The 18,861-nt window shown below is 45.6% G+C and overlaps 2 protein-coding genes across 2 annotated transcripts; both read left to right on the top strand.

The window, feature by feature from the left end:
• The first annotated feature begins 241 nt into the window (after window positions 1-241).
• On the top strand, window positions 242-11,977 carry LOC308295831 (serpin A3-3-like). Its single transcript, XM_080738895.1, has 7 exons — window positions 242-365; window positions 1,235-1,322; window positions 2,274-2,828; window positions 4,534-4,604; window positions 9,348-9,550; window positions 10,084-10,225; window positions 11,715-11,977. Exons 2-7 carry the CDS (start codon window positions 1,241-1,243, stop codon window positions 11,895-11,897), a joined length of 1,236 nt encoding a protein of 411 aa, XP_080595021.1. The 5' UTR covers window positions 242-365; window positions 1,235-1,240; the 3' UTR covers window positions 11,898-11,977.
• Window positions 11,978-16,280: 4,303 nt separating this feature from the next.
• Window positions 16,281-18,467, top strand: LOC308295005 (prestin-like; the record flags this gene model as incomplete). The annotated part of the gene is made up of 1 exon (XM_080737941.1): window positions 16,281-18,467. One exon carries the CDS (start codon window positions 16,281-16,283, stop codon window positions 18,465-18,467), a length of 2,187 nt encoding a protein of 728 aa, XP_080594067.1.
• Between the last annotated feature and the right edge of the window lie 394 nt (window positions 18,468-18,861).

The following is an 18,861-nucleotide window of genomic DNA, read 5'->3' as shown; positions in this document are numbered from 1 at the left end:
TCAGGCTACTTCAGAGGCTGGCCTCTTCCCAGTGGGACCAGAGACTCTGGCTGCACGACTGGACTTTTGCTTTAAACCCCTGACTGACTTCATCAGGATTAACCTGTACAACCTCTTGTACAGATACGTTTAAAGAAGAGTATGGCTACCTGACTACTTGTGCCGATTCCTGTTGTCATTTCAGCCACGATTCCATGCTTGATTGCTTAATATACAAGTAATCATTACACAGAATAAATACAGAAGCGGAGCAAATAAGAGAAAAAAAATAATCATGTCAAAGTGCAGTGGATCTGATCAGTTGTTAAAAGGGGACGTCTGTCTCCCCTCAGCAGTCTGTGGTGAGGAGTCTTCACATTAGGAAGGTGAGTAATTAATACTGCTGTACTTCAAATTAAGTGTTTTGGCAAATGTGTGTCTTCATAACACAGTGTTGCTCGCCGAAAATAATTTACTTCTAATCACATTTTACTTGAAAATCTGTTAGTTTCTCATTAAAATCTGTTATTGTCTTATTAAAACCAGTTGTTTTCTCATGGTATGGCACAGTGGACCCTGCCATACAATGAAGCATAATTTACCCCTTTTACTAGGTGGTTATGGAGGTCTTGACCAGCACTGACGTTGTAATCATTAATTTAAGACAAGGGTCTTCAACGTTTTCAGGCCAAGGCCCACTTAGTTGAGAGAAAGATGATGCAGGGACCCCCTCAACCTGTTCATAGATTCCATATAGTTTCATTGTTTGACAGCACAATCATCAGTGCATTTTGGATTCATGTCAATTTGCGGTTTCAGATATTTAACCACTTGAACTGTCAATACTTAATAAACTTGACCTTTCACTCTGTACTTAGTCTGCTCTTTCCCCCCTCTACACCAAACCTCTTTGCCGAAAATAGCCGATCTACAAGCTCACAACGCCTCGCAGGATATGGACACTAGGGTTCAAGTTGTTCATGTCAAAAAGATGTAGTAACTCTGAGGACCCCCTAGAGGTCCCGGACCCCCTGTTGAAGACCCCTGATTTAAGATGTAACTTCTGTGTAAAGAATGCTAAACAGCGTATGTCCATTTAAATTGTCCCGTTCAACATATTGGAAACATGATGTATTTGCAGTCGCTCTACTTCATATTTGACAGTCATGGTAGTTCCAATAGAGAAGTGCTACATTGAAAGGATTGTTTAGTTAACAGTGAGTGACCTTTCAAACCTTTTGAACCTTTGCTTCAGGTCACCATGATGCAAGGAGCCGTGAGGGTGTTGATTCTATCAGTGCTGCTGTGTCTGGGTTCGGGTCTTCACCATGAAGGACATGAAGGTAACAGAGACAGTGGTTCTCAACCTGTGGGTCCCCAATGATTTTTTTTTTCTGGGGGGGGTCCCCAGATTATTAACGTTATAATAATAAACTGTATTATTTTTTATAGCACCTTTCATGACATGAAATGCAGCTCAAAGCGCTTTACAGAGCAGAAGATGAAGCACAAGTGCTAAAGTGCTTAACAGAGAAAAAATAAAAATTACAATAAATAATTACAATGATTACAATAAAGCAGAAAAATAAAAACAAAACTTTGAAGAACAATTTCAGAACAGTGCGGACGTCAATTAAACTGCACAGGGATTTAAACATTCAGCTAAAAGCAAGAGTAAAGATGTGCAACATTGTTTTCTCACTCAACAGTAAACAAACCAACATAAAGTTTAAGTGTATGGACATTTCTGCACATTTCTAAAGTGAGAATTTAAACATTTGACAAATATTAGAGGCAGAAATTTTGAAAATAGACGATCTATATGTAGAACAGCTATTTTCACAATGGAACCATGTTATGCGAAATAATGCCTCAACTCTATAGTGCTTGTCAGGGTGTGTGTGTGTGTGTGTGTGTGTGTGTGTGTGTGTGTGTGTGAAGGGGGGGGGGGGGGGGGGGGGCATTAAAATATGATTATTTTGGGCGGTCCCCAGTTCAAATAGAATTATTTTGGGGGTCGCGGCCTGAATGTCCCTCCATGGTCACTCATTTTTAACGTGCGATGGAGGATAGTTTTATCCTCTCCTGGTCAGACTATCACTATATGTTTTGGGAAATGTAGACTACACTCTGATATGTTTGATATCTCTATTTTGGTCAACTTTGCTAAAATGATCACAATCGTGAGCTTGTAGATCAGCCATTTTTGCTATTTGTTGTACGACAAATAGCAAAAGAAATTGTGTTGCGTTGTTGTAATGTTTTCTTTAATAAATCGAACCCATCGCCTTCAGGTCATCATAGCAGCGCAGACCACGCTTCAAACAGCCTCACCACAGTGACATCAGCAAACAGAGAGTTCGCCTTCAACCTGTACAGGCTACTGGCTAACCAGATGGACAACCAGGGCAAGAACATCTTCTTCTCCCCCTCCAGTGTCAGCCTGGCCCTGGCAGCCTTGTCTGTAGGAGCCCGGGGCCAAACCCACCAGCAGCTCTTCAGTGGTCTGGGCTTCAACAGCTCCTTGCTGAGCCAGGCTGACGTAGACCAGGCCTTCCATGGACTTCTGACCGGAGGCGGACTTCGCCGGACTCCGGCGCTAGACGTCGCCACAGGAACGGCAGTGTTTTTGGACGATAAGTTCCAGCCGCGGCCTGCGTTCCTGCAGACCCTCAGGCTGTCCTACCTGGCCGACGCGTTCAGTGACGTGGACTTCAGCGTTCCCGCAGAGAGCGTGGAGACCATCAACGACTATGTGGAGCGGAAGACCCACGGCAAGATAGACCAACTGGTGGAGGACCTGGACCCTGCTACTGTCATGTATCTAATCAGTTACATTTACTACAAAGGTAAGAGATATGGATCCTGCTACTGTCATGTATCTCATCAGTTACATTTACTACATAGGTAAGAGATATGGGGCCCTACTTAACTCTAAACGTCTTTGCCTTGTTTTACTATTTTGAAAAACATTTTAAAATATTTTAAAGGAGGCGTGACACGGCCAAAACAGCTAATTATAATATGGCTATCAAATTAGCAATTTTTTTAATGATGTCATGTACCCCTATGTAGAGGTCTTCGGACCTGCCCGAGATCCGAAATTACCCGCGATCCGAACCGAACCGAGCCGGGTAACGGGGCCGTTTTCGAGCTTTTACCGCGGGGCGGGCCGGGGCCGGGGCCGTCTGCCCCGGTTCCCCGGGTATCTCCTGTTACCCGAGTGGAGCCGAGACAGGCCGAGATTGAAGTGAAAGTGAACGCAACAACTGCACCAAATAGATAACGCCACACGATGGCACTAAAGATGCAGCATGTAATCTGTTGCATTGGTTGTGAGAACTGAGAAGTAGAACTCACTCAGTCACAACAACACTGACTGTATCAGTTGGATTGTTATTATTATCAAAGATATTAACGTAACGTTTTGGTTAACGGTTTACAATGGAGTTGTCATTGCGTGTTGTCATGCTCTGCAGAGCAAAATGGACACTCAAAGCAGAAAGATATAATGAACAACACATGCGACAGAAAACGATAGCATTAGCATTGGCTAGCCATAGAAGAAGGAATAAAAACATGGATTTATTTGTATTTACAAACTGTCCGCATTGACTTACTGGTCTGGGAAAAGATCATCTTTTGGCGAGAGCGAGAGGCACAGCGCCGCTGACAGCAACAGCAGCACCGTGGCGACGTTAGGTAAGAAATATGTCTGATACAACTCTTAATATAATAACGTTGGCATTCTTTCATTTCGGGGCGACAGGTTCGGGTCTCGGATCTCTCGTTCTGCTCGGGTATCGGATCCAATTTTTCTAATAACAGGCGGGGCCGTTCGGATCGGATCCATCACGTCTCGGGGCTGATCGGGTAACGGTTCTCAAATTCCAAATGATAGACGGGGCCATATGGGTCCGGGTCCATTTCCCCCGGGTCCTTTTGGGTTCGGGTAGTTCAAATTGGACCCGTGAAGACCTCTACCCCTATGTTAAATTATCCAATCAAATGATGCAGTACAATCAACAGCCTATCACTGGGGGCTCTGTGTTGCTGCCGACAGGCCCATACAGCTACTGTTCATGGGCCTGTCGGCAGCAACAGCCGGCTCCACCCCCTTTCCAAACCGTTTCAACAAAGACCATGTGACCTACTGTACCATAATGTTACATTTCGGCCGGTGTCATCACTCCTTTAAATAGCTGATCTACAAGCTCACAACTGGGGCCCTACTTATCTCTAAAGGTCTTTGCCTTGTTTTACTATTTTGAAAAATATTTTAAAATATTTTAAATAGCTCACAAATCTAATAATTTAGGGATGGGCAGGGGCGAAAATATATCTTGTCATCTCTGAGTTCCATTTTCTTTTTCTTTCTTTTTTGATCGGTGCTCCTGGAAGGAGCTGAGCTCCAACATCTGGCTTTGTCCAAAGTTTGTTGTACGCCCAGGGTCACATTAGCCAAGCTTCGCAGCAGTCACCTTCCCACATTTACGTAAGTTTCGTCTCACTATTGACTTTTTTTTTTGTTTTCCACTGTTGTCTTTCAAACAGGAAAATGGCAGACTGGGTTTGACCCCGCAAAGACAAAGGAGGATATGTTTAATGTGGATGAGCAAAAACAGGTACCACGCCCTGTAATAATGCTGTCTAATTGAACTGATCTTTATTAGTTTGGTAACCACTATTGTCTCCGTCAGGCCGAAAGGCATGGCCGAGACTTTGCATCCTGTCTGTCTGTCCGTCCGTCTGTCTGTCTGTCCGTGTCCGTCTGTCCATCCGTCTGTGAACAGCTAATCTCTGGCACCGTTGGCACGATGGCAGCGAAGCTGTGCACACTCCCTGGTTGCCAGAGCAGCAGAACCTCTGCCCGTTCTCACATGGGCCTGCTAGAGATGCTGCATGCAGCTACTCTGGACAAAGATCTATAGCGCCACCAATCATCTGAGAGAGGATCTGTGCAAAACACATTTTCTTTCTTTTGTCCAAGCATCACACACATCGGTACACAGTATCTCATATATTAAACTAAACAGGCATTTCAGATTTAGTCATATTCCATCCTGATCCTGATGGCTTCCAAAGTGCTCCGATGTCTGTGAAATTTTGCATGTACATTCCCTCTAGGCCAGGAGTCTAGGCCAAGGAAGACATTCCACTTGAAAATGTTCAAATCAGCCTCATGGTGGCACTATAACAGGCCAAGTCAGGTCTTACCTGTACCCGCACTGATCTGTGTAAATCTATTTATGCACACTCCTTAGGCCTAGGGATTTTGCAAATGGAATCATGGATTTTTCTGATTTGTTATACTCTGAAGTTTCCAAAAATGTATAGTTTTACAAACTCCCCCGAACATTTCAACGAACCTTCATGTTTGGACAAATTGAACTGGACTACCTGGCAGAGACCTGTGCTCAGAAGAGCACTGCTTCTAGTTGCACCTGTATTGTGTCGTGGGTGGGGACTGCAGGGAGACGTAATAGTGTATAGTGTGGGGACAAAACATGGATTTGTTGGTCTAGGACTCTCATAAAACAGGAACAGGATCAGTCATGGGTCTCCGGCTCTTCTGATGACCCTTATGTGGACATCAAGGACGTGCAGAGAATGTTAGAGAGGCAGGGGCTGACGTTTCTAAAAGGGCCTTTTGGTGGAAATATTGAAAATAGCAGACCTCCAAGCTCTCTGCTATGTTCGGTGCTTGATACCACACTGAACTAAGCATAATCAAGTCAATACCGGAGATGTGGCTTTACAGCATGGACACAGAGGGGGAAATTCCTTTAACATAAGATCAAGTTCAGGAGAGTTTGGACAATACAAGGCAATTCAGGCTTTTGCAAATCCCACCCCATTCTGCCCTGTTACTATGGTGGGACATTTGACCCTGGGCAGATTGTTTTTATAGTGGCAGTGAATGGGATTTTTGTATTTTTTCATAGCCTCATTACATCTATATAAAGTACCAAAGGAAAAACATCTAGGTGACATTAATAAAAAGGGAAGACAAAGGTACAGTAGTTACATTGCAAAACAGGGGGTTTCCCCGAAAATACATGTTTTAATTTGTTTAATCCCAGTGGGACAGAATCATCCATTGCAGATTCTTTTATAGTGGAAGTGGATGGGATTTTTTTATTTTTTCATAGCCTCATTACAGCTATATAAAGTACCAAAAAAAACACATCTACGTGATATTAATAAAAAGGGAAGAAAAAGGTACAGTAATTACATAGCAAAACAGTAGTTTTCCCCCGAAAATATATGTTTTAGTTAGTTTAATCCTCTGGATCAGAGAGAGAATAGAAATAGAAAGAGAAAGCGCATTGCATCTTGGGTAGGAAGAGGAGAGCCAGATTATAGTTCTCCTCACATAATAGGCTGGCTTTTCGTAATTCTGCCCATTTAAAATATATGTACCCAATCGTAACTAGTTAGACCATTGATAAGGTCCATGTGAACTAGTTTGTTGAAGCTTATTCATTATGATGAGCGAAATCGCTATCACCGCCCGCGGCCGTACTGGACGAATGCCGTGTCGTGCAGAGCGGACAGTTTTTGAAAGCCTGAAGCAACATTCTCCACTGCACAAACTCCACCCCCGATAGCAAAAAGTGAATGGTTTTTTCTGGTTGGCCAGTCAGGGAGTCTCAGGGACCAATCAAGGCTGACAAACGGTGAATTCTCTTGAATGCTGCCTTCAGGTATGACATGGAAAGAGGGCATTTGCATTTCACCATATCTTTTACCATAGTACCAGTAAGACTCCCTAATAGGGAGATAAGCGACCGTCAGGTCGCAGCGTGATTTTAGGGCAAAATGTGTAGGAGTACTGTCCAAAAATGTGTTTGAAGAAATTGGGCCGTTGGTGGCGCTATATGGAACAGATCCATATTGATGAGATGAGTGTAGACATACTGTGTACCGATTTGCGTGATTTTAGGGCAAAATCTGTAGGAGCAGTGTCCAAAAATGTGTTTTAAAATATCGGCCTGAAGGTGGCGCTATATTAGCCTCGCAACAGCCAGACTCTCCCAGGGGAGAGTCTGGGAGTCCTCCGTAGACAATGCATTACGCAATGACGTAGTTACTCACTTTGACTGACAGGTCCAGTCAGTAGTCATCAGCGCATCAAAACATCGTCGGGAGAACATCAAATACGTCTTTTCCAGACAGAAATTCCAAAGGTGCAAACTGTTGTTCGTTTTTAAGTTATGAGATGCCGTTGATTTCAGATAAAACTTCGCTTAATGCAGCTTTTATTTGCGATTTGTGAACTCGCATCGGACATGGGGTCCGCCATGTTTGTTGTTAAAATGCGAGAGCTGTAGCAGCCACTCGACCAATCAGGAGCGGTGTGAGGCGGGTTCGCTCGAAATGCAGCCTTTTGATTGGAAATTGAGAACCCTATTTCTCATAAAGAGACTCGATGGGAGGAGTACCAGACCGAGAAAGGAAGCACATTGGTGATGACGTAACTCGGGATGGCTTGCGAGGCTAGCGCTATACGGGACAGATCCATGTAGTGGAGTTCCTTGTACATGTCATTTTTTGTTTTCATTTCAAATTTGTGTTAAAGTTTATTTTTCACTTCCAATTTGTAGATTATGGTCTATAGAACAATTTTGGTTCGAGTGTCAAGACAGTAGATTGAAGAAAAATATATTTTTTGCCCTATTTCCAAAATGGCCAAAATCGGAATTGTGGTTTTTGAACAGTGTCTTAGTTTTCCCACAACTGCTGTGTAATACATATTTTTTATTGCTATATCAAGTCAATACTGTGTGGGGAATCAATTGGAGTCAAATATTTGTTTTGAATATTATGATATTTCACACAATGAGACAATAACATGGTTATTACACTCATACAAAACAATACGGTTACATTTTTTTCCTGTACCACAATATAGTGCCATTGGCTTTAACAACTACTAGAACAATATTTTAACAAAGACAAAATAAATCTAACACCTATATACAGTCTGCTCTGGTCTAGCTAGTTCTCACAAGTAGGCCTACATTTGCACAGATGTGTGCATTTAAACTTTTCCTTCATGTAACTGCACCGAGTGCAGGTTGGCATACAAGCACTTTTACAAGTGCACTTCACACTTTAATATATCCTTGGCAAGGGGCAGAGTGGTCCAAATGGGACCACTAATCCCATAATCAGTGGGACTGTGGACGGGCATCATGGACCTGAATGAACCAGTAAGACTCCCTAATCGGGAGATAAGCGACTGTCATGTCGCATACACAAACTTTAGAAGGCAAAGGTAGCCAATCAGGAGGGAATATGGGAAATGGGACTGATCCATGTTGAGGACATGACTATAGAGATACTGTGAACCGCTTTGTGTGATTTTAGGGCAGAATCTGTTGGAGCAGTGTCCAAAAATGTGTTTTGCAAGAATCGGCCTCATGGTGGCGCTAGAAGAGGGCCATGTGAGAAATGAGGGGTGGAGGTTGTGGTTTTGCAACCAAGGAGTGTGTGTGCAATGTTTGGCATGGATCGGGGCAACGGTGGCGGAGATATGAGTAAAAATATAAAAATATATTGCACAAGCAATTGTGGGAAAATTAAGACATGTAAAAAAAATCTTAATTCCGATTTTGGTTATGTTTGTTAATAGGGTAAAAAATATATTTTTCTTCAATCTGGTGTCTTGACACTCGAACCAAAATTGTTTTATAGACCATAATCTACAAATTGGAAGTGAAAAATAAACTTTAACACGAATTTGAAATGACTGAGTGTCCAGGCACCCCACTAATGTTGATGACATGAGTGTAGACATACTGTGTACCGATTTGCGTGATTTTAGGGCAAAATGTGTAGGAGCAGTGTCCAAAAATGTGTTTAAAAAAATCGGCCTGATGGTGGCGCTATATGAGACAGATCCATGTTGATGACATGAGTGTAGATAGTGTGTACCGATTTGCGTGATTTTAGGGCAAAAATTGTAGGAGCTGTGTCCAAAAATGTGTTTTGCAAGAATCGGCCTCATGGTGGCGCTAGAAGAGGGTCATATGTGAATTGATGGGCGGAGGTTGTGATTTGGCAGGAAAGGAGTATGTGTGCAAAATTTGGCATGGATCGGGGCAACGGTTGCGGAGATATGAGCAGGGCAAAAGTGTGACGTGTGACGTGTAACAGACAGACTGACTGACTGACTGACTGACTGACTGACTGACGGACGGACGGATGGACGGACAGACAGCTGGTGGAGGTTTTGATAGTAAGTGAGACCTGACGGTCGCAAAAACTGCATTCATGGTCTGGAGAGGGCACTTTTTACAGAAGGATAAAAGGACAGACGCTCAAGCACCCTTTGATGTCGATGGGTGTCTGACCACATGCAGGTTCCAGTCCAGATGATGAACGTGGAGGACCAGTTCCATGTCTACTATGACCAACAGATCTCCACCACTGTCGTCCGTTTACCCTTCAACAACTCCTACTCCATGCTGCTGATGCTGCCTGACAGAGGCAGAGGTTTGGCTAAACTGGAGCAGCTTATCTGTCCCACACACTACACCAAGTGGCTCCATGGGCTGGAGAAAAGGTTTGAAATGAAATTTTCTTCAAAAATAGCCAATATGCAAGCTCACAACGTGTACATCACGGCTAGGCAACCTTAGGCACGGGTGCCAACATTGGCACAGGGTAGGGCGATCACTGGCACACTGGCATAAGTGTCAGAGTTATATTTTAAAATCAAATATTGTTTTAAATATGGTCAATTAAATTACGTCACCTAATTGGCGTCATATTACATCCTGCAGATAATTCTACATTCATTAAAATTCTGAACTTTGATTGGGGAGGGAATCGGTTGCTCTGAGTCTAATGATCGTTATAACAATGTCCTGACAATCAAAAACATCAGAATTCTTGATGGGGTGACATTAAAATGTATGTTGACATGACACACAGACTATCTAGAAAATAAAAACATGGCACTTCATATCAAAAAGGTTGCTGACCTCTGATGACTTCTGAAGTACTTTCACAAAATACTTAAAGGTCAGGGATGGATCGATCATTCCAGAATGATCTTGTAAGATATTCACAAATCACAATATGTTTCCTTTTCAGGAAGTACAGTTTATTTGTTCCCAAGTTTTCCATCAAGACTAATATAAATCTGAAGGGTGTGCTGCGTCAGATGGGAATGACGGACATGTTTGTTGCTGCAGCTGATTTCAGTGGCATCGCAGAGGCTGTGTCTGTGTCACAGGTAAGAGCTGTCGGGACCCACAGGCTGAGAACCATGGGCCTAATCAGGCTTGAGCCCCTGCCCTTTTACCCGTCTGTAAATAGTTCCCTCTCCAGACCATGAATGCAAATGGCAATGCCCCCTTTCCATGCCATACCTGAAGGCAGCATTCAAGAGAATTGCCTTGTCCAAACTCTCCTGATCTTGAATTAGCATCTTATGTTGCCCTCTCTATGTGGAAATCCATGCCGTTACGCCACATCTCAAGTATTCACTTGAATATGCTTAGTTTCGTGTGGTATCAAGTACTGAAAATTGCCGACCTCCGCAGCGCGACGTGTTGTGAGCTTGGAGGTATGCTATTTTCAATATTTTCACCAAAAGGCCCTTTTAGATATTTCAGCCCTTGTACTCTTAACATTCTCTGCACGCCCCTGGGCCAAATGAATACCATGAAACTAGGAGTCTTTCAAATAAAACAAGTGTGAGGATCAAATCATTGTTTATGTGTAGGTTGTGCATCAATAAGCAGGGACGTGCTGGCTATTGGGAAAAGCGGGACAACTCCCGAACGGTCGGTTCATTCCCGGCCGGTCCAGGCTGGCCATTAGGAAAGAAAATAAAAATGAAATGTCGGCCTTCGTTCCATTTTGGGGGCTGGGCGGCCAACAAAGTAAATCGTCACTGTAGGGCAGAAACCTCTTATCTCCAAGTTTCAAATTTCTAAATTTTATCGCAAAGCAAAGCCCTGCTTCATAATACAAGGCTGTCGCACAAAAGTAGTGAAAACAGCAGATCTACAAGCACACAACGCCTCGTGGGTAAATCATTTTTAAAATGGTTTTGGACATACAAGGTTTCCACCCGACAATGACGAAAATATAACTCATGTAATTGGCCCACTGGCTTGTCACTTGTCATGATCTGAAATGGCAAATCTTTAAAGGTGATACACCATGAAATGTAACTTTTCCTATTTTAAAACCTTTTTTTGGGGTCCCACTAGCACCTTCTATCCTCACAAAGTCCCATTTCTGACCGTTGTGTCTTTCTCTGGTTTTGAGAAGGCGAAGGTTAAAAGTATCCCACGGGTTCTCAAAACAGGCTATCCAGATTTGCTGCTGATTGTGACGTCATCTGCCGATCGTGACATCAAAAAGATTTTTTGGGGGGGGGGGGGGGGGGGGGTGGCGCAGTTCAGGCCAAAGGGCCAAAGGTGGTACTGCAGCTGAAATGCTCTGAGAGCCATTCAAAAATGAGAGAGGCTCTCTATTCAGGAGTGGTAATTTAGCCTCAAACCTTTTGAAAAACGTTTTTGGGACATAAACAATATGACATAAATACTTTTTAAATGCATGGTGTATCACCTTTAAGTAGCAGCAGCGCTATAGAGAGAGATCTCTCATAGCGCGCAATGGCCTCTACAACTCTTTTTCTCGGGCTGAATCAGGGGCCCAGCACGTCCCTGTCAATAAGAGTCACAGATCTAATAATCATTGTTTATGTGCAGGTTGTGCATCAAGTCACACTGGACATAGAGGAGACTGGAGCCACTGCCTCTGCAGCCGCAGGTGTCGGGATCTTAGCGAGGGCTCAAAGCCTGGAGCTGAGGTTCAACCGGCCCTTCATGGTCCTCATCGCTGACTCTGACAACATCCTGTTCCTGGGAAGGATCGTCAATCCTAACCTCTGATGATGAGACAAATGGTCTGCTCACGTTCAAGCATTCAAGCTCTATGACTGTCAATGTAGTAAATCCTCTAAAAAAAACTGTTTTTCGTGTTCCCTACATTTTATAATCCTGACATCTGTATCTTTATGTGTGTAAATGAGGCCTATTTTAAAAAACGTCTTCTTTAGAAAGGTTTTTATTCAAAACATGTTATTAATGTTATGTTTGATAATTGATCGATATCACTTCAGTTAGTAACCACTTAGACCCTCCAGAGTCCAGACATGTACTTGGTGCATTCTTTTTCAACGCTGAGAGCTTATAGATCAGCAATTTTTGGGGTAATGTTCCCCCCAGAATAGGGATACTGGTTTTCAAGTGGTTAAACATCAACATTCTGTATTGGGGCGCTATGGAAGGGTACATATTAAAGTATATTACCCCCTCAGACACTTTTTTTGTATTACAGTACATGTACAGTATGTAGTACAGTACAGTATATAATATTTAAACTTTTCCGATTTTTTTCTATGAAAGCCAAAGTTGTAAGCTATCAAATAGTTTTGGAATTTTGTTTCTAACTGCTACAGAGGCTGAGTAATACGTTTTCCAGAAAAAAACTGTGGATAATTTTCAAATCGGACTTAGGTCTTTAAGGGTTTTTTTCAAATGGGACTTTTGCCTAAATGGGTTAACAATGTAATTCGGGTGTTATTTACAGGGGTACCCCGAGCCTAGCCTGCTTTTTTATTATTATTATAATTTTTTATTATTATTATAATTCAATAATATTGAATAATACTAGCTTCTGATATGTACAGTTGGTGTTTATTGTATTTTCTCTTGACAGATTTCTGTATAGTAAACAATGAGGCAGGCTAGGGTTACTCCTCCACCCCACCCGACAGCAGAGATATACAAGTATATAAAATAACTCTTGTCACAACATCCTTTCTTTGTGTAAATAAAGGCTTATATGCTGCCTGACCAGTGCAGATTCCTGTTGCATTTTCAGTCATGATGCCAGGCTTCATCATAGCTCATCATAACCCTGCAAGCCAAATGACGTCATGATGACGTTATGGTAACATCCTCCGGTGACTCCGGTGACGTTCAGAACTAGGCCAGATCACAGCCCATATGAGGAGGATCTTGACGTCTTTACCAGGACGTCATATGGACTTTTTTGTTTGACAGGATTATTGTTATTGTTTGTTGCGACAGTAGGTCGCAGATTAGTATGTGAACAGTCACAGCTTCGGTCCGTATCTCTGTCTATAACGTCACACTATGGTTCCCTGATGACATCAATATTAAGCCCATATCTAACAGGACTTCATATGGGAATGCCCATAAATGGAGGCCAAATCAGACCGTGCTTGCTGGGAAGCAAACCTCCTTGAGGTTCCCAAGACCAAATACCGCACCTGCAGGTGCGTCACAAGGGGGGGCACATATTTGTGAAAATGTGTGCAAATCTTTGAATATATGTATTTTTTAAGCAAACGTCAAATTTTGCTTCTGGAGGGTCCCTGGAACTAAATATTTTGAGATGGGGGATCCGTGGCCAAATACGTATCATTTTGGGGTTCCTTTACATGAAAAGGTTTGAGCACCACTGACATAGAAACATAGGTTTTTCAAAAAACCTTAGAAGGATTCGAAATATTCAAAGACTTTTGGCGATTTTTCAAAAATAGCAGATCTACAAGCTCGCAACGCGGCACTCGGTTCCGCGCAGCGAGCTTGTATATCTGTTATTTTTCAATATTTAAAGCACAAAATGTGATTGACTCCTTGTACCCAGGGCCCAGAGTTTGGAGCTCCCTCTTGTGTGGCATCCATGACACAGGCTGCAGGTTCCTCCTTGTGCACGGTGGGCTTCAGTGGAAGACTTCAGTTTAACATAAAGACACCTTTTTGAAGGGCTATGCGTTGGCCTGTTCACAGGCGTCTATCCACTCACTGAAAACATCCACCGGCTCTGACAGGTGATGTATAGGAGCTTGGTAGGCCTCCATGCAAACACAGCACGTTATAATGCCCAGACGTCGAGTCCTGTCCATGTGGACAGAACAGGAGTTGTAGTAGTTACAGAACGGGCAGGTGAACATGGTGTCCAGACCCATCTGTTGTTTCTTGGCCGCTGCTGGCTTCCTCGTGGACTTTCTGCCTCCCATATTGTTGAGCTGTCAACACTGCCCTGTTCGCTCTCCGCAAGGACTGCTGTAGCTTCCAGAGAAGCTGGTTGGATGTCACCGGGGTTAGGTGTAGTTGGTATGACAGAGAAGCTGGTTAGATGTGATGGGGGTAGTTTGTATAGTTGGACTGACTTCTGAATCTATTGACGTTCCCCTTAAATATACATGTCCTGAGAGATGCTATACATCTTACTTGTCACCTGCATGAGCTCGTTCTCACTTGGCCTTATATGGAGCTTACGTAGTACCTACAGCAGGGTTCCCCAATTAATTTTCCCCAAGGGCCGAATTATGTAGACTCTAGGGTACCAAGCCGAGGGCCACAACATTGCAGGGGGCGACGGCAGTGTTACTCCAGCGACTGCGACAGTTCAGATATCGTCGTTGTCGGGTGAAAATCTTGCATGTCCAAAACCATTCGTTTTGTATTTATCATTTTAAAAATCACACCCAATGTGAAGTGAGCGGTGGTCGTGCTTGCATAACGTCTTCAGACTAGGATTTGAGTCTAGGATGTACAGGCTATACACACACGTTTTACTATGGCAAAACGCTGAGGAAAAAGGCTAGAGACACACGCACAGCCACTCTATGGAGCGGTTTACCACCGCTCAAAAATGATTTAAACTAGTGAAAACAGCCGATCTACAAGCACACAATGCCTCGCGGTGCGAGGCGTTGTGAGCTTGTAGATCTGCTGTTTTCACTACTTTTGTGCGACGGCCTTGTATGATTTGCGAAAGAACGTACAAATTTGGAGATACAAGGTTTCCACCCGACAACGACGATATACTAGTGTTGTTGCTGCTCTTATACCACCATTATTACTGGGGTTGGTGGGGGCCAGACAGTAGCCGCTGCCCGCGGGCCGCCTATTGAGGAACCCTGACCTACAGTATAACCCTATATGGTGTGTTCCGTTGTCGGGTTCTCTGCTTGGCCTGGCCTGATTAACATCCAATAAGGCCAGCAGCGCACACCTCATGGCGTGCTCTGCTTGCGCACAAGTAGGCCATGTGTGGCCTGCTTGTACATCAGGCGCAAGTTGGCACCTCGACTAGTTATTATTAGTGTGGTTGCCCCGCAGGGAAGCATACTATATTTATTTATTGTTCCCGGCGTTCTTACTCATCATCAGTAGTGCTTTGGGGGCCGGACGCGACCGGACGCCGTGTGGCCGGAAATATTTCCCCACATGCACGCGCACGGACGGCACCGAACGGTGCACGACCGTGTAAACGCGTGCATACCCCCCCGCGAGAGCCGCGACAACCCCCACCCCGCAAATCCGCGATAACTACAAGCAATACTTTAATCAGTGGCTACTACTATGCATAACAGGTTTAGTGGTGAATGTGTGAGCGTCCTCAAGCCTCTATTCATATGGATATATAGCCTACTTAGGTTTCCAGCTGTGACTGCATGTGCATGTGTCGATGTGTGCTGTGTCCTCATACATGGCTCCATTACTGTGGTAGCCTATAGTGTTTGAGATTCGTTCAAGGCAAACTTTGTTTATAGCCTACTGCAGCGCTGTATTTTCTAAATGAATTTAAAGAAAGTAGAACATAAAATCTTAAGTAACAATGCAAATGTAATTAAGACTAGTAGAAAACTATATATTTCCCACCATTAGATCTGCTGACATCCTTTCTATCTAAATAGCCTCTAGAGGCGCGTGCACGCGCGTGCACGTGACGTCAATAAATGACCGTCCGCCCGGAAAAAACAATCCCAAAGCACCACTGCTCATCATCCTTTGTAACCCTACAGCCAATCAGACTTCACGATTTCCCTGTGTACCGGTATATACCTTGATATTGTGATGTCACCCTTTTCCCTTTCTCTGGTTGGCTCCCCATTAGAGTCAACGGCAACCACACTTGCAATTTCCAATTGTATCTTTTTAGTCAGTATTATCATCATTATAATAATATTGTATTATTTATTATTAAGTGTGACGCCTTAAACTCATCTTTACACCTTTACTGTATATAGGCGTGCTCTGACGTCACACCACAAACGGTTCCATCGACAAAAAAATGCTCGTACAAGAGTCTTGTGCTGCTGGCCTGCTGTGCAGTCAGGTCAAACTGTCTTATATTGGAACGGGTACAAAAAGAGGGAAAGTGTTGAAAAACAGAAAGGTCTGCTCAGTCCCCCCAGCTCCCTCTCGCTTTGAAATCCCCAGCGTGCCTGCGTTATGGAGCACCACATAGCCGCGGCCCAGCAGGACGTGGCCGCGCGGCCTGACGCCCTCATCTACCGCGTGGAGCGGCCGGTCTACGACGAAGGCCACGTCCGATCGCAGCTCCTCCACCGCAGAGAGCGGCTTCGGCCCACCCTCCGACAGAGACTCGCTCGGCACGTTCAATGCTCGACGGAGAGGGCCAAGGCGGCGGTTCTGAGCTTCCTGCCCATCCTGGTGTGGCTGCCTTCCTATCCGCTCAAGCGGTACCTGTTTGGGGACGTGGTCTCGGGGCTGAGCACCGGGATCATGCAGCTCCCCCAGGGTCTGGCCTACGCCATGCTGGCTGCCGTTCCCCCCGTGTACGGCCTCTACTCCTCCTTCTACCCCGTCCTGCTCTACACCTTCTTCGGAACCTCCAGACACATCTCCATGGGCACCTTCGCCGTTATCAGCCTGATGATCGGCGGCGTGGTCGTGAGGGAGGCACCAGACTCCATGTTTTGCATCCAGGAAGCCGCCAACGGCACATGCGCCGTTTTAGACGTGGAAGCGCGCGACGCCGCGAGGGTCCAGCTGGCCGTGGCGCTCACCGCCCTGGTTGGGGTCATCCAGCTGGTCCTGGGTCTCCTCAGGTTCGGCTTCGTGGCCGTCTACCTCGCCGAGCCTCTGGTGCGAGGCTTCACCACGGCGGCGGCCGTGCACGTCTTCGTGTCGCAGCTCAAATACCTGCTGGGGGTCGAGGCGCCGCGCTTCGCCGGGCCCTTCTCCGCGCTCCGCAGCGTCGCAGCGGTGTTCGGTGACATCGCCAGCACCAACGCCACCGCTCTCGCCGTGGGCCTGACGTGCATCGTGCTCCTGTACGGGGTGAAGGACGTCAACGAGCGCCTCAAGAAGACGCTTCCCGTGCCCATTCCCGGAGAGATGATCATAGTCATCGTCACTACGGGCATCTCCTACGGCGTCGGGCTGTCGGACAACTACGGAGTGGACGTGGTGGGGAGGATTCCAGCGGGGCTCCTCCCCCCTGCAGTTCCACGCTTTTCTCTTCTCCCCAATTTGGTCAAGGATTCCTTCGCCATAGCGATCGTAGGCTTCTCCATGGACATCTCTCTGGCCAAGATCTTTGCCTTGAAGCATGGCTACAGCGTGGACGGCAACCAGGAGCTGATCGCCTTGGGTCTGTGTAACTTCATCGGCTGCTTCTTCCAGACCTTCGCCGTCACTTGCTCCATGTCGCGAAGCCTGGTGCAGGAGAGCACGGGCGGCAACACGCAGATCGCGGGGCTGCTGGCGTCTCTCGTGGTGCTGCTGGTAGTGGTGGCCGTTGGGTTTATCTTCGAGCCTCTTCCTCAGACCGTGCTGGCGGCGATCATCATGGTAAACCTGTTGGGAATGTTCAAACAGATCCGGGACGTCCCCGCCCTGTGGAGGACCAGTAAAATTGAACTGGCAATTTGGCTGGTGGCGTTTGTAGCCTCCGTGTTGTTGGGTCTGGACTATGGTCTTCTGGTGGCCGTTGGGTTCGCCGTGTCGACCGTCATCTACAGAACGCAAAGCCCCAAAAGTGCCATCCTTGGCCAGGTGACAGACACGGGCTTGTACTGCGATGTGGCCAAGTACGAAGAGGCGGCAGAGTGTTCGGGGATTAAGATCTTCCACTCCAACTCCTCGATCTACTTTGCCAACAGTGAGCTTTACGTGCACGACCTCAAAGCGAAGACGGGAGTGCACCCTACGCATTTACAAGCTGTCCAGAGAGATCTGAAGAAGAGGAACCACATAGGGGATTCTCCACAAGAAAAGGACGCTGAGGTCAAACTGGAAATGGACGCAGGCGTCGAGGGGCATGAGAACGGACAGCTCGCGGAGACCCGCGCCGAATCCGACCCGAAAGAGGACCACCGCTTCCCGGAGCCCCTCACCGCGTCAATCCACTCCATCATTCTGGACTGGACGCCCGTCAACTTCATGGACTCGGTGGGGGCCAAATCCATCAGGAATGTGATCGGAGAGTACGCCGGCGTGGGCGTGCAGGTGTTCATCGCCGGCTGCAGCAGAACCCTGCTGTCTGAGCTGGGGACCTTGCAGTTCTTCAGCGGGGCGGTGACTCCTGAGATGGTGTTCCCCACCGTGCACGATGCCGTGCTGCACAGCCAGCAGCGGACACGTCCAGATGCCAGGGACGTGCTGGGCCCCTGATTCAGCCCGGGAAAAAGAGTTGGAGAGGCCCGCGCTATAGAGAGAGATCTCTCTCTATAGCGCTGCTGCTACTACTCAAAGATTTGCCATTTCAGATCATGACAAGTGACAAGCCAGTGGGCCAATTACATGAGTTATATTTTGTCGTTTTCGTGTGGAAACCTTGTATGTCCAAAACCGTTTGTTTTGTATTTATCATTTAAAAAATGATTTAAACTAGTGAAAACAGCCGATCTACAAGCACAAGACGCCTTGCGGTGCGAGGCGTTGTGTGCTTGTAGATCTGCTGTTTTCACTACTTTTGTGCAACGGCCTTGTATGATGAAGCAGGGCTTTGCTTTGCGAAAAGATGTTTAAATTTGAAACTTGGAGATACAAGGTTTCTGTCCGACAG

This window comes from Nannobrachium achirus, assembly GCF_963921795.1.
Source record: "Nannobrachium achirus genome assembly, chromosome: 12".
Classification (NCBI taxonomy): Eukaryota; Metazoa; Chordata; class Actinopteri; order Myctophiformes; family Myctophidae; genus Nannobrachium; species Nannobrachium achirus.
This window is presented reverse-complemented; position numbering and strand designations above follow the sequence as displayed.

Bases quoted from the DNA above. Each gene is read 5' to 3' on its own strand.
- LOC308295831 (XM_080738895.1), top strand. From the start codon at position 1,241: ATGATGCAAGGAGCCGTGAGGGTGTTGATTCTATCAGTGCTGCTGTGT. The intron at 4,605-9,347 runs GTACCACGCCCT...GACCACATGCAG, and splicing joins ATGTGGATGAGCAAAAACAG to GTTCCAGTCCAGATGATGAA. The intron at 9,551-10,083 runs GTTTGAAATGAA...TTTCCTTTTCAG, and splicing joins CTCCATGGGCTGGAGAAAAG to GAAGTACAGTTTATTTGTTC.